Here is a 15469-nt window from a genome sequence, read left to right as displayed (position 1 = left end):
GCCTGAACGAGATGTTTCTTTAGATAATTTAATATTATTGTGTTTCATGAACTGATTCAGTTATCTCAAAGTAATCAAGTAATGAACAACCTCCTCTATTTTTATTCTCGACAATATCACATGATTGAAAACCGTTTCGCCTTAGGTTGTCAAACTGGTAGTATCTGTCAAATATTGAATTATTTTCGCTAATGATTCTTCTTTCTACAACTGCTTTTTTGAGGGGTTGTTTTAGTCTGCTAAATATAAATTGATGATAACTTTTCAATTGTCACATTAATTCAAAACTTATGGGACATGTAATTTTATGGCAGTTGAGAAATTATCACAATGTCATCTCAGCAGCCTGTTGAGCCAATATTTCAATCAGCTTTATTTCAACATGTTCGCATTCACTCGAGTAAATAGGGCAATACCTAACTAATTGCCAACCTTGAAATCACATAAGACTTTTCTGCCTACCAAACTCCAATTACTTGACTTCTTTCGGATGAAGCATGCCGTAATCTATATGTATCCTTAGTTTTTCACATTCTGCTTTATATCACAAGTGTATCAAAATTTGGAGCAACTGTATTTTTTCTTAGTTGGCTACTCTGTTTATCGGTGTCAGTTTTTAACTAATGGAAACTAAATACAAAGAAAACTGCAAATAAAAGATTCACATATAATCAGGAATAAAAAAAACTATTGTCACATATGGAATGAGCCATGCTCTAAACAACTAAGTCAAATATTCGAAAATTAAACAGGTAGTAATTTCTTATGTGATGTTGTTGAGGTTGTTAATTGGTACAATTCTTCCCTTTTATTATCATTCTCAAGTTATTAAGTTCCGCACTGATGAGACTACCAATTGATCTGTAATATTAAGGAACTTGCCTAGATTGTAATCTGTGAGTAATACTTTATACTTTCTGTTTTGTGCTGAATGTCTGCTGTTTGATTGATGTGTTTTGTTGTTTTTATAATACAAGTTCCATATTTTGACTTTGAGTATCATGTACTATTGTAAAGTACGCTACGCTGCGCTGATTCTACAATAATTTCGAGAGTACTAATTTTTAAATCAACTTCTACTTCTCGTATTGGCAGAAAAAAAATCAATATGTGTTATATGTAGTTATCTCATAATATAAACTGGCCATTGAAGAGAAAACATTGACTCCAACAACTAAAGAAAGATGAAGAGATTCACATTTTGGCATTACGACACCCATTCACTTAACGTCAGATAGAGTCACAACGTCATATTTTCATTGTGATTTGATTTGTCACATGGCGCTGTGATGCACAGACCACAGGTGAAATATATGTAAAAGTGAGGTCATGGCTAGTCTATGTTATCATGTATATTAGTTAGGTCTATTCAAAAAAACACTTTATTATGAAATTTTCACTAAGCAGGTCTTTTGCCATATAATGGATTCTTGAGGCGTATCTTTACAGTTAGTACTGGAACCGGATGTAACGTTGACCTATTTAGTATGTTTTTATTGGTGGTATTTTTTCACAGTTTGGTTGAAAAAATTGACTATTTCGAAGCAGCAACGTAGGTCGCGTGCACAATTGATTCCGAAATAATAAAAAAGTTCTAAACAATCAAAATTACATATTGAAAAAATGTCTAACATACTGAGAATGAAGAATCCTGCAATTTCGATGATAATTAGCAAAAAATGACTGGAGATTCTCACTGAGCAGTTTACAAAACTGCAACACGTGTTTCGCTATGCAATATCATTTTCAAACGTTTCCATACACTAGATAAAGCTATTGTATAGCGAAGCATGTGTTGCGGTTTTGTAAACTGTGCAGTGAAAATTTCAAAATGAAGTGTTACTTGAATGAGTTATGGATTTTTATCAAGTATCGACCAATTCCATCACATATAATCGTTTCAAACAATATATTCAACACGAATCATTCAAGGTCAAATACGTTTTGGAATAGGCAGGCGCTTTAATTGACACACCTACATAAATCCATGTGCCTCTTTTCAGTTCGAACACTTCATTTTCATACATTGTACAAATACTCATAGGAACCCTGGTTCGATTTGTTTTGTCAAGTCAAAATCTCTCGAAGCGAGAAATGAGATTGACCCAAATGTAAACATTGGTGTGAGCTTAGCGCCTCTGTGAATGGAATACCAAAGTACGTTGGACCTCTTCATTTTATGGAGAATCAAGAGTGGCTTAGATCTAGTGTTTTCTTCAAAATATTTTACATAAGGAGCGGACTAATTACTTGCACCATAATATTTTTATGCATCTTGCCTTGTACCATAATTTTTGATATGTTGGTACAATAAAATTAACTAGCGGCGTTGACAACGCTGGCTGTTGGCAAACCTGCTCGTGATATGTTTGTAAAAAGTACATGAAGAATTGATAGAACAAATAAAAGAAGTAAATCGGCCTCTTTTTAACAGTATTTATAACATTTTATCTTGTTTCTGCAACATGTATATCTGAAAGACAATATTCAAATCTTGAACAACCTCAACCCACTAAAGTATCCTTATACATATTTTGGAGTACTTTTCTTATTCCTGCTGGGGATTATTGTCAAAGTGACGTCTATCAGAACTCAACAACCATTTGCTCAATTTGGAATCTAAAAAACTATCAAAATGACCCTTCAGTTCCACCCACTAGTTTTTGGCGTTATGTTAGTGGTAGCGGCTGGAACTGTAGCTTACACATTGTGGACGTCGAGTCGTCAGTATCAGAGATATGAAGGTCACCAGAGTACACCCTCGAACTATTGTGTTGGTTACGACACAAACAAGAGTAAAGAGTAAGTATGGGAGTTGTTTTGTTGCCTTATATTTAAAAATAAATAGCTGGAAGTAGCCATTCTTCAGAAGATTTTTGACTCCTGACAATATTTACTTGATTGTTTCAAAAAGAAAATAATAATTAGAAATGAGAACATATAACCATATATTTTGCATTTTTTAAGTAACTGAAGTCATTAAAGTTAACCAAAGCCTCTAAATTTATGACAGAATCTACTGTATACACTTAATATCAACAAATGTATTCCACAGGAAATTTCATTTTAGCAGCTGAACGAAAGTTTGTTTTTGTGGAGTAAAATCATTTTTCATTGATGTTCTTTTGGTATTTTCACCTTCCAAAATCTAAAAATAGGAAAATTGTAATAATGGATAACTTTATACACGTGTAGTGTATCAGAAAAGCTGAGAAATTATATGGATACTTATCTTAACGTTTCCGAGGCTAAAATCTGCCTCCATCTTCATAATTCAAAGAAATCTAAGTTCATAAGCAGTTTTTTCTTCACTAATTCTCCTTTATCTCTAAAGTTCCCGATGAATGCCTCAGTAACTCATCAGGGTGAACTAGAAAGTTTGCCCTTTCAATACTGTATAAAGTTCCCCATTGCAATTTTTATATTTTTCAGATTGTGAAAGGTGAAAATAATCGAAGAAAGTCGATACAAAATGCATAGGGCTTTTAACAAAACCATATTTATTCAGTAGTATCTTGAACTACCTACTTATTGTAAGAAGGAATAGCGTTCTTTTTCACATAAAATGTTATTCAATAAAATCTTAACATTGAATATAAAATATTTGCATGTGATAGCTGGTTCAATCACCAAGCTTCAACTAGGGAGAGGTTGGTTTTGAAACAGAATTTGACGTTATGTTACATCAGTAATCAGTTTCTGCTATATTTTGATGAAAGTGCTGAAAACTTTTTATCAAATATGTTGTAAGGATGTACAAAATAAAGCTGGAAAGTTATTAATCAAGTTTTATCATTTATTAGACCATATAACACTTTGATAATGTAATTGGTTTCTTCATATTGTTGGTGGACTTGATGAAGAATAGCTACTTGTTGGTTCATATTTTTTTTTAGAAAAAAATGTTGGGTCTCTTGTTTCAAAAATGCAGCTATATTTGTAACAATTATGCAAAAATTGAATGTGCAAATCTGATTCTAATTGAGGTTAGAAAAAATTGTAAAGTTTGTTTTTATTTTTGAATTTGACATCTGACACAAATGAATCTTTCCATTCTAGCAAGTATTATTAATGACGTCACTACAAATCGATTTTGAATACATGCTCCATAAGATTAAACGCCAGAAAACACCTCAATCAATTTAAAATATGTAACATAATGATTTTTTATAATTTATTGTTCTCCTTAATGATAATGAGAAAATGTCATGAGGTTTTAAATAATCTTTGAAGGTCATCAAAACCACATGAGAAGTGATAACTACTATATAGTTGAAATGCCTAATACGAAACTTTACAGTGAATATTGTGAGTCGATGAGTGTTCATACACCTCACATTCACTTTTAAGCGTTCACACCTATATTTTAAAGTAAAAGTGTGGTGTATGAACGATCTCATATGGATTTGGTGAGAAAACATTCATCTGGGTTTCTGTTCATTATGAATTTATTCCTGAAATCAAGGTTTCACTCTATTCAGAATGGGTATTTTTGAAAGATGAAGAAAATTTTCCCAAAAAGTATATATAATAGCTTAGGCTGGGTGCAGTTTCTCTCACTGTTAAATTGTTCAATACAAATTAATTTTCTATAGTACATGGGGAAGAGAGTTTATATCAAGTCAAAATAGTATACTAAGTTCAAAATATTAAGAATTACTACGCTAATATTTTATCTTTTGAATTTCAGACCCCCAAGAAAAAGAAAGAACATTGATCAGTGCTGCATCTGTTTAGGAAAATTGGTCGGCGATTTGAGAATATTACCCTGCAAGCATGAATTTCATTCTAATTGTATCTCACAGTGGCTTGTTGGCAATGACACTTGTCCGTTGTGCAGAAAAACCGAACGATTATAAAACAATGCTTTACTTTTATAATTATCATGAGGGTCAATAGTTGATTTCAATTTAACCATTGAATTATAGGGATATATTTTCTAACTTAGACGTTAATTAGGGGGAATAAATCAGGTATAGAACTAAAAAAATGTAGTAACTTCACGAAATAATAAATACCCTAATTCTTCACATTGAAATACGAATAATTAACGAGAAAAATGAGAAAATAGTATATCAAAGCCCTGGTATAAGATTGATTACTGAACTGAACAATACTTATATGACCTAAAGTTTTCACAAATATATGTAAAGTTTGGTTTTGAAACAAAAAGGCTCTCGATTTTTGGACATAGTACAAAATTTTTCACACATTTATTATATGAGGTTTGACAATTGAAATTTTGATGAATCTGATAGTTCGTATGTAGGACCAACCCTGAGATTTCACAAGGATATTTTAGTGAAGAAGAAAATGCACTGTTCACTTCAAGGAACACCTTCTACATATTGAACCTCAAAGAAATATTTTTACAAATTAAACATATGCAAAGATATTTTGCAAAAGTGACGTGTACAATCGATTATTCGCTTTTATGCTGTGTGTTTACTAACTTTGCACACTTAGCGTGTATTTGTTATAGCACATAAAACATACAAATGAAGTGAGTGTTTATTGTTTCATTTATTGAATAGTTTGTTTTGAAGAAATGAACATTTGTGTACCATTAAACTAAAAACTATTTTCTAATTAAAAAAAGGAAATGAAAGTGGTATTAATATATGTTGGGTGTTTGGTGGAAATAAAGCCAATATTAAATAATTTTTTATCAAAATGAATATGAATATTGAAAACGCAATCCCTTAGGTGACCTAGACAAGGTGGACAAACATGTTCTATATTTTGTTTTGTTTGCTAATGAATATAACCGTACTTGCATACTTTTTTTGTCAGATATCTTCATTTTGTGTTCAATTGTTGTTTCCGTTTCAACATGTATTTGTGGATTGTCTTCATTTTGCGGTGACTGAAAAGAAAGGGCTTCTTTAAATTTTATAGGTTAATTGTCATTGTTGACTGTATTGTATAGGATATATTTGTTTACAATATATGTTCCTGTTACTGCCTCCACAGTAGTTTTCTGAACCATTTCATGGTCTTGCATACCACAATAGACTACAAAGACATTTTGTTGTAACAGCATACTGCTGAGGGCTTATTTCATACACTACCGTCTCTGGCGTTCACTTCTGTCATTTTGTCAACCGGTTCATTATTTACAAATGTTTTGTGTTTTGCAATCACTATTCCAATCTTCTCTTGCCCATACTTTTTGAATTTTTTAGAAACAGCTGCTTTTGAAATTTCCCATCTGTCTCTTCTCAACCAAGTGTGGCATGTATTCTATAATTCCTGTTTTACCAGTTATCAGTAAATAATCTTCCATTGGTTCAATCAGTCACCCCCATTAGCTCAAAAACAACTCTGTAAACTAATAGACTTCTTTTGATTTTCTTCATCCCACAATGAATATATATGTATAGGCACCCTTTGAACATATCTTGAAAACTTTGAAGCCAAATTAATGTCCTTTTCCCTAGATTGGCGGAATAAAATTCTTCCATGAAAAAGAATAATGCATTTTGAAAGTTATATTCAGTGTATTTATTAGGGGCTAAACTTCCCCGGAAGACTTTTCTCATTGTCTGACAATTACTACATTTGTAAATGCAATTAAAATCGATTTCGACTCATGAACTTTGAGACTGAAATTGTGTAGAGAGTAGACCGCCGCCAATTATCTTTGAGAAAAAGTGTATGATCATGTTCCATACATATAACTTCTAAAATGTCTTCATTTCAACTGAAGTAGTGGGAGTCCATTCACTTATTCTTGACATTGAAGCAATAGTTTAATTAGTAGTAAGGTTGTTTCAAAAGTTTTCTTCGTTTCAATGTCATGTGTTCTCGTAGTTACATATCTCAATAAATATTTATTCTACTGTGTCGTAGTGTATACTGATTGATAGAAAATTTTATATTCTATATATTGATACTATTCATTTTATCCAAATTTTATGTTTTTTTGCTTTTTTTCAGCTTATTACTATATGATGTCGTTAAGCGAATTTTGAACAATTTTTCTCTATGAATTCAGGAGTTTCTCAATGATAGTGGTATTGAACGATTGTTCGACGCTTTTTTGCGAAATTCCGTTCCAGTGATTTTAACCTTGATGATGAGCCCCAAAGTGGTCGACCTACAGTAATCCAGGACGATGATTTGAGAACCCTGGTGGTAAAAAAAAGGTCAGAGAGCTCGAAAAGTGGATGCTCGACGATTTGAACGATTTACAGAAATGTTCACATTTCAAGGTTTACTCTTCACTGATTTTGCGCAACCAAAACGATCCTTCTTTGGATCGGATCGTTAGTGTGATGAAAAGTGGATCCTCTACGACAACAGGAGACGTTCAGGACGGTGGTTGAACACCAATGAGCCTCCCAGGAACTTTCGTAAGGGAAAAATCCACCAAAAAAGACCATGGTTACTGTATGGTGGTCAGCGGCTGGTATAACTCACTATAACTTTCCGCAACCAGGTCAAACGATCACATCAGAGTGAGAAAATCGACGGATCCTGCTCCACGACAACGCCTGTCCCCTCATTTCACAAATCACCGTCCGAAAATTGAATAAATTAAGCGTCGAATTTCTGCCTCACCCACTATACTCCCCAGACCTATCGTCAACTGACTACCTTCGTTTCAAGCACTTCGATAACTTTCTCACCTGTAGAACCTTTGCCAATCAGGGCCAGACAAAAACGGCCTTCATCGAATTCCGAGTGAGACATTTTTTTGCTGACGGATTTAATCGACTTGTGTTACGTTGGCAAAAGTACACTGATTTAAATAGCGCTTATTTCGATTAAATTGAATAAACATTCACTGAGATATTACAGTTTAAAGTAGACTCATGAAAAACGAACGAAACTTTTGAAACTGCTCGATAAGTTGAACTTGATGTACAATTTGATCAGTAAAGATAAACTCATTCATTTAATATATAATGTACTAGGAATCGCAAGTTATAAGATAAGACCACGTTAATCCTTGGCTCGCACCTGTTATCGACTTTTGAAGGTTGTCGTTTCTAGTAGGGCGACAGCTGGTGAACGGAAAAACAACTTTTAACAGAATAAGCAATATTGAAAAAAAAGGCATCTGAGATCCGACTGAAAAAATTAACGACGTTGACGTTGGAAATACATTAAGAATTCATACTCCATTACATATGACACAATGAGCCTTTTTCCTGAAAATAGTACAGCGAACGTGTCATGAGAGGCAGCACTAGTAGTAGGGACAAGCATAAACTATTCACATGTAAAACAGTTTTATTTACGTAATAATGATTAATTATTTAAACATATAAATCTGATATAAAAATCATTTTGTGCTAGTATAATGCCAACAAAGCATTGCAGCTTTGCGAATTGTACGTCGGATAATCGATATCCGGAAGAAAACGTGTTTTTTTATACCATTTATAAAACCTCATATTAATGAGGTTAAATGTAAAAAATGGATACATGCTTCGGGAAGAGTGGATTTAACAGTGCAAAAAATAAATAAATATTCATTTGTATGCTCTAAACATGAAATGAATAGTAAACTTTTTGTACTGGTATAGCAAATAATGTGGAACAATAACAAATTGAGAAATAAACAATATTCTAATTAGAACACCTAATACGTGCCAGGACAGCTCTTTTCGATGTATGCCGATCTTATGTTATTAAAACATTATGTAACATTGAGATAGGGAAGGATTACGACGAGGATCATGTAATTGAAACAGGGTAGATCAATTTGAGTTATTCTGAATAGAGGAAGTTTTTCTACGAAGTCGTTTCATTCCGTTCCTTATAAATGAACCTGAAGTGAGTTTATTACATGGCGATCCTGCCAGGATGATTCCAGGATTACCACGTATGTTATTAACGGGTAGATACTGAGAAATAGAGACGAGTTGCATTTGACATCTTCCAACATGGGATCCACAGAGAGTAAAGAAGAAGTAATCATAAGCCAAGCCGGGAACAGTGGTGGAGTTTCAGCTAGCAATGGGTTCTCCGTTTCCGAAGTACTAGGCATAGTAGCTTTCGCCTGTTTCATTTTGGCACTCGGCGCATTTCTAATAAAGAGGTGCCAGAAATCATTAGAAAAGAAGATAAGAAGAGAGATAACGAGGAGTCAGGAGTTGGTATAGGCGTAAGGAGTGAGAAGAAAACGAATTTCATGGGTGGTTCACGCATTCCAAAGTGAAAACCAACAACAAGTAGAGTGGAAATTGGATGACACATGGAAAGACATTTTAAGGTCGTATTTATTTAGTATAAGTTTGTGTATCAATATATCGATTTATTTTCGTCTTTAGCGTAGCAAATGAGCATCATAGACTTATTTAGATACTCGTTTGAAGAACTCAAAGTTTTTAATAGGAATTTAAATAAAGATAGCAAAGAGAGGCGAGTCGATCTAAAAGCTATAAATCGCAAGTTTGAAGAATTAAATAGGATTGAATCAGAGTTAAATGAAGTGAAAAATAAATTCAATGCGGGCCCTAAAGATGCAGATATAATTCAAAAAGTTAAGTTATATGTTGAATCTTCAAACAAATTATTAGTCGATATTCGAAATACCTTAGAGACTAGATTAGCTAATATTACAGAAATTACTAGAAGTTTTACAATAATGGGTGAAAAATTTGATCTCAGAATAGCGTCAAGCTTATTGCCTATAACCGACAATTCGGAGGAATCTGTAAAACAGTTAATAGATGCCATTGAATTATACGATAGTCTTTTAGACGATAATGGAAAAATAACACTAACAAACTATGTCCTTAAAACTAGATTGTCACAAAGTGCAAAGATGAGATTAGAGTCGTCATATCCGTCTAATACTGATTTAATTAAAGACATCAAAACACACTTGTTGACAAAGCATTCTGCCGCAAGTTTATCAGTTGAATTACATAACGCAAAACAAAAACATAAATCAGTGAATGAATTTGGTAAATCAATCGAGGAATTACTGGTCGATTTGACAATAGCGCAAGCCGATGGAAATGTCGAGGCAATGAACATTCTTAAAGTTGCGAACGAAAAACTGGCAATTCATGCTTTCGCGAACGGACTGCGAAGTCACGATCTGGGAACTGTCATAAAAGCTAGGAACTATAGCGCTTTGAAAGATGCTATAACGGGAGCTGTAGATGAGGAATGTACGGGAGGTGCAACCTCTTCTTCGCAGGTGTTTCACATGCGAGGGAACTCAAAACTTAATAATTTCAACCGTACGAGTCGAGGATTTCAGCAGAATTATAGGGGAAGACCAAATTTCAGTACCGGACAATTCAATAACTCACAATCGAATAAGATCAGAGGAAGTAGTTTGCATAGTAAAAATAATTTTAGGGGTCGAAACCAGGGACATTTTCGCGGAAATTTTAGAGGGCGTTGGAATAATCACAACAACCAAACTTTCAGTCCATCTCGAAGAGGGTTTTTTATGGAAAACGCTCAGGATGCTGAATTAAACAACCCTTCCCCGCAAGCTAATCAGTTTTTTCGGTCGAGTCAGTGAGAATGTAGGTGATTATAAGGTTTTAAGTATGAATGGTCTTAATTATGTATGTATGAAAAACGGAAAAAGTGAGTTGAAATTTTTATTGGATACGGGTGCTTCGGTAAGCGTAATTTTTACATCATGTATAAATAAAAATCAGTTTGTTGATACGACAAATAGAATCAAAATAAACGGCATAGCGGGTTTTGTCTTCACGCAAGGCTCGGCTAATATTACATTAGAACTATCTGACGTTAAGATAGGTCACGAATTTCATGTGGTGAATGACTTTGGTAGTGATATGAATGGTGTTATTGGGTCAGATTTCTTTGTCAAGCACTCTGCAATATTAAACTACGAATTATGCACATTCTCTATATATATAAACAATCGGAAACTGTCGATTCCACTGCAATCCAAGTATGAAAATTATATAACGATTCCACCAAGGTGCGAAATTATTAAATATTTGCAAGTACATAACTCAGATGATTGTATTATCATACCAGAAGAAATTTCAGAAGGTGTTTATACGGCGGGAATTATCGCAAAGCCTCACAACCACATTATACCTGTTAAAATTCTGAATATTACGGATAAAGAGGTACACTTGAAAAATTTTAGGCCCAAAACTGAAAATATTTCAGAATTTGATGTTCATACTTTTGGAAACACACACTTTTCAGTTGAGCGTATAGATAAGTTACTCAACTCCATAAATACCAAAGGTCTTAATAAGCAGGAAAAAATAGCTATTGATAAAATCTGTGCAAAATATGCTGACGTATTTCGCTTTGAAAATGACCCACTGACGGTGACAAATGTCTGTAAACAGACCATACATTTAAAAAAGGATGCCATTCCGGTATACGTAAAACCATACCGGTTACCGCATTCGCAGAAAGCGGAAATAAATAAACAAATTGACAACATGCTGTCAGAAGGAATTATAGAGGAAACAAGGTCCGAATGGTCGGCACCATTGTTAATAGTACCGAAAAAAGAGGATAGTAAGGGTAATAAACAATGGAGGATAGTTATCGATTACCGTCTGTTGAATAAACGCATTGAGGATGACAAATTTCCATTACCTTGCATAGATGAAATTTTAGACTCACTCTCCGGAGCGATGTACTTCTCACATCTTGACTTATCTCAGGGCTATTATCAGGTTGAATTGGATGCAACATCTAGAGCTTACACAAGTTTCACAACCGATAAAGGTCAGTATCAAATGACGAGATTACCGATGGGGTTGAAACTGAGTCCAAGTGCTTTATCTCGAGCGATGACCATAGCAATGTCAGGGTTAAATTATGAGAGATGTTTCATTTATTTGGACGATTTGATAGTTTTCGGGAATAATTTGGAAGTTCATAATCGGAATTTGGTAAAAACTTTGCAGCGATTGAGACAGGTCAATTTAAAACTAAATCCTTACAAATGCGAATTCTTGAAAAAACAGATATTGTATCTGGGTCACGTGATTTCATCTGAAGGAATATCTCCAGATTTTGAAAAAATACGTGTTATACAGCAATTTCCGGTTCCAAAAGACTCGAATGAAACTAAACGGTTTGTAGCATTTGCGAACTATTATAGGAAGTTCATTCAGAATTTCGCGGATATCGCAGCACCGCTTAACAGATTGTCAAAAAAGGGTGTAGTATTCGCTTGGAGCGAAGAATGTCAAAAAGCATTCGAAACGCTAAAGCAGGCGCTGGTACAACCACCAATTCTCGCATATCCTGATTTTTCGGAATCAAACGTTTTTAAATTACGTACCGATGCCTCAAATTTGGCTATCGGAGCAGTTCTGTCAAATTCAGATGATAAGCCGGTGGCGTTCGCCAGCAGATCGCTGAATAAAGCTGAAGTCAACTATTGTGTGATAGAGAAAGAATTACTTGCTATTTGTTGGAGTGTGAAAAAATTTCGTCCTTATCTTTACGGGAAAAAGTTCATTATCCTTACAGACCATAAACCATTATTATATCTTTTCGGTATGACGAATCCTTCAAGTAGACTAACGAAATTTAGGTTAACACTAGAAGAATATGATTTTACAATAAGTTATGTTAAAGGAAAAGATAATGTAACGGCTGATGCATTAAGTCGTATAAAAATTGACTCCGACGAACTGAAAGAAATGTCAGTTAATTCCTGTCAAGTCATGAATGTCGTGACAAGGGCACAAACGAAGAAATTGGGCAACAATTCACGGGAAAAGTCCAATATCTCTTTCGATAACAGGCCTGATCATCCTGGTGTCGTAGAATTATTGAAACCACCTAAAGAATTTGTTCAGTTGTATCCTTTGTCGAAAGTTGAGTTTCAAAGAAAAAAACGTTCTGAGTGTAAAATAAAAGGGAATATATTATATGATGAAAAGGCAAATACTATTTATATGAATCAGGATGAATCTCGATCAGCGACTGCATTCGGTGCATCGTTGAGAGACCTGAAGGAAATTTGCCAAGAATATGGAATTCCAGAATTAGTTATAGTAAAAGAAGATAGATGCGCATCGTTATTAAAAAACATTTTGGAAATTCCCAATGAAATTCGAAAGGCAGGTATAAAAATAAATATAATAAAAGCTCAGCAACACATAACTAGGAAGGAAACCCAGCAATTAATTTTGAACGATTACCACATGTTACCAACGGGAGGGCATGCTGGAATTAATCGCATGTATAACAATATTAGAAAACTTTACTTTTGGTCTGGTCTCCGAAAGGATATCGAAAATTTTGTAAAACGTTGTGATGACTGTCAGAGATATAAGTACTCAAGACCGCATCGGCAACCAATGAAAATAACCACAACGGCTACCTCAGCGTTTCAGAAAGTTTTTCTTGACTTGGTGGGCCCTTTAGACCAAGACAGGGAAAATAACCGATACATTTTGACGTTGCAATGTGAGTTAACAAAATTCGTAGAAGGGTATCCATTAGAAAATAAAGAGACAGTAACAGTCGCGAAATCATTCGTAGAAAATTTTATTTTACGATTTGGTATTCCAGAACAAGTTGTGACAGACAGAGGCACTGAATTTCTAGCGTCGACCTTCAAAGAGTCGTGCAAACTGCTAAAAATCGAACAGCTGAATTCAACGGCGTATCATCACGAAACCATTGGAGCATTGGAAAACACACATAAAAATCTAGGTGATTATTTACGCATACATGCATCAGAGCATCCAGACACCTGGAGCTCATGGATACCATATTGGTGTTTTGCATATAATAATACAGTGCATACGGAAACTCGGTATAGTCCATACGAATTGGTTTTCGGCAAAATGAGTCGAGTACCATCGAGCATTGCTACACAAGTCGACCCTGTATATAATTTCGATGATTACCCAATTCAGTTAAAATTTAGATTGCAAACAGCTTGGAATGACGCGAGAAATAATTTAATGGTATCAAAATCGTTACGAAAACAAAAACTAGATATTAAAATTAATCCTGTTAATGTTAGGATAGGTGATAAGATATTAGTAAGGAACACATCTGCAAATAAGTATGATCCTATCTTCAAAGGTCCTTATATTATAGTAGAAGATAAAGATCCAAATGTTGTAGTTAGAATAGATAATAAGCTGGTAGAAATACACAAAAATAGGACAAAATTGTTTATTGAATGAAAAAAAAATATTGTTTAAAATTTTTTTTTTCGTCATCGGGGGAGATGTACTGGTATAGCAAATAATGTGGAACAATAACAAATTGAGAAATAAACAATATTCTAATTAGAACACCTAATACGTGCCAGGACAGCTCTTTTCGATGTATGCCGATCTTATGTTATTAAAACATTATGTAACATTGAGATAGGGAAGGATTACGACGAGGATCATGTAATTGAAACAGGGTAGATCAATTTGAGTTATTCTGAATAGAGGAAGTTTTTCTACGAAGTCGTTTCATTCCGTTCCTTATAAATGAACCTGAAGTGAGTTTATTACATTTTCATAGTTAATTACCATTGGTTAGAATGAGATATAACCTCAATCTTTTATTAAACTATATTCATTTACTATATTTAATTAAATTTATTTCATTACCATCTATATTATATTCATATTTCACTCGGAAATAAATATGAAATTCATAATTATTTTAAATTTCTTTTATTTCAGTTTGAATCTACCTTTACTCTTTTACTAGAGTCTTTATACTAACCTGTCTATTAATTAACTTTTTTTCCAGTTACTTTTAAATTACGGCATGCAAGCCAACGTTTTGAAGTTACAACATTGTTTTCCTTTACAGTTGCAAATTTTAGTTTTGCTCCAGGAACATCTTGTGTTGAAAACATTCTTTTTTAATTGTAATTTGTACTTAATTAATTGTTTATATGAGGATAAGGCAGTACCGAACTACTAGCGCTGCTAGTGAATAATTTTTCATACTTCAGGAAAAAGGGTCACTCCATTTGAGCATGCGTATTCGCTTTGACACGTGATATTGATGCACAATTTTTGACAATAATTTGAATCTCTAATATTGTTTTCAAAATTGAAGTATCCGTACTTTCTAAAAATTGTTTTTTATTCAATTGTTAATAGCCGAAAGCTGTTTGAATTAAGTTTTCTATTGTTATTAATAATTCATCACTAGTTCATTGTAATTGTATCATAATTGATAATTAGTTACGATAGTACCTAGTAGGGCTTTTCTCATAAGACAAGCACAACCACGTGATTCGCTGGCATTTTGGGGGAATTTGATCAAATTCTAGGTCAAATCGACTTTAAACTGTAGATTATTTTCGATTAAAAAAAATTTGAAATTTTTTTCATTGAGTTTTCTGTGTACCATATGGATTTAGAGGAAAAGTGATGCGTCTTCCGTATACAGTCGCTAACGGCCGTATTATCCATATAATATAAGTCTGGTTCAGACCTTAAGCTCGCTTGTTTCGTAAATTTTATATACAACGTAACAAAAATCAGTCTCAAGCTTTAAAGTTATGCCTCTATTTTTG

General features: G+C 33.7%; 1 protein-coding gene and 1 long non-coding RNA gene across 2 annotated transcripts; one reads left to right on the top strand and one right to left on the bottom strand.

Annotated features, from left to right (window-relative positions):
• Nucleotides 1-2337: 2337 nt before the first annotated feature.
• On the top strand, nucleotides 2338-5508 carry LOC111502446 (E3 ubiquitin-protein ligase goliath-like). The gene is made up of 2 exons (XM_074177315.1): nucleotides 2338-2802; nucleotides 4691-5508. Exons 1-2 carry the CDS (start codon nucleotides 2636-2638, stop codon nucleotides 4857-4859), a joined length of 336 nt encoding a protein of 111 aa, XP_074033416.1. The 5' UTR covers nucleotides 2338-2635; the 3' UTR covers nucleotides 4860-5508.
• LOC141483078 (uncharacterized) lies at nucleotides 5359-14619 on the bottom strand. The gene is made up of 2 exons (XR_012465892.1): nucleotides 14448-14619; nucleotides 5359-8516 (listed from the first exon to the last, which is right to left on the bottom strand). It is a non-coding gene; the product is annotated as an uncharacterized lncRNA (long non-coding RNA).
• Nucleotides 14620-15469: the final 850 nt, after the last annotated feature.

The sequence above is a fragment of the Leptinotarsa decemlineata genome, unplaced genomic scaffold, assembly GCF_025532065.1.
Source record: "Leptinotarsa decemlineata unplaced genomic scaffold, Ldec_3_MD MMD2_tig00002974_RagTag_RagTag, whole genome shotgun sequence".
In the NCBI taxonomy this organism is placed as follows: Eukaryota; Metazoa; Arthropoda; class Insecta; order Coleoptera; family Chrysomelidae; genus Leptinotarsa; species Leptinotarsa decemlineata.
The sequence above is the reverse complement of the archived record's forward strand: the minus strand, read 5'-3'. Positions and strand labels throughout refer to the sequence as shown.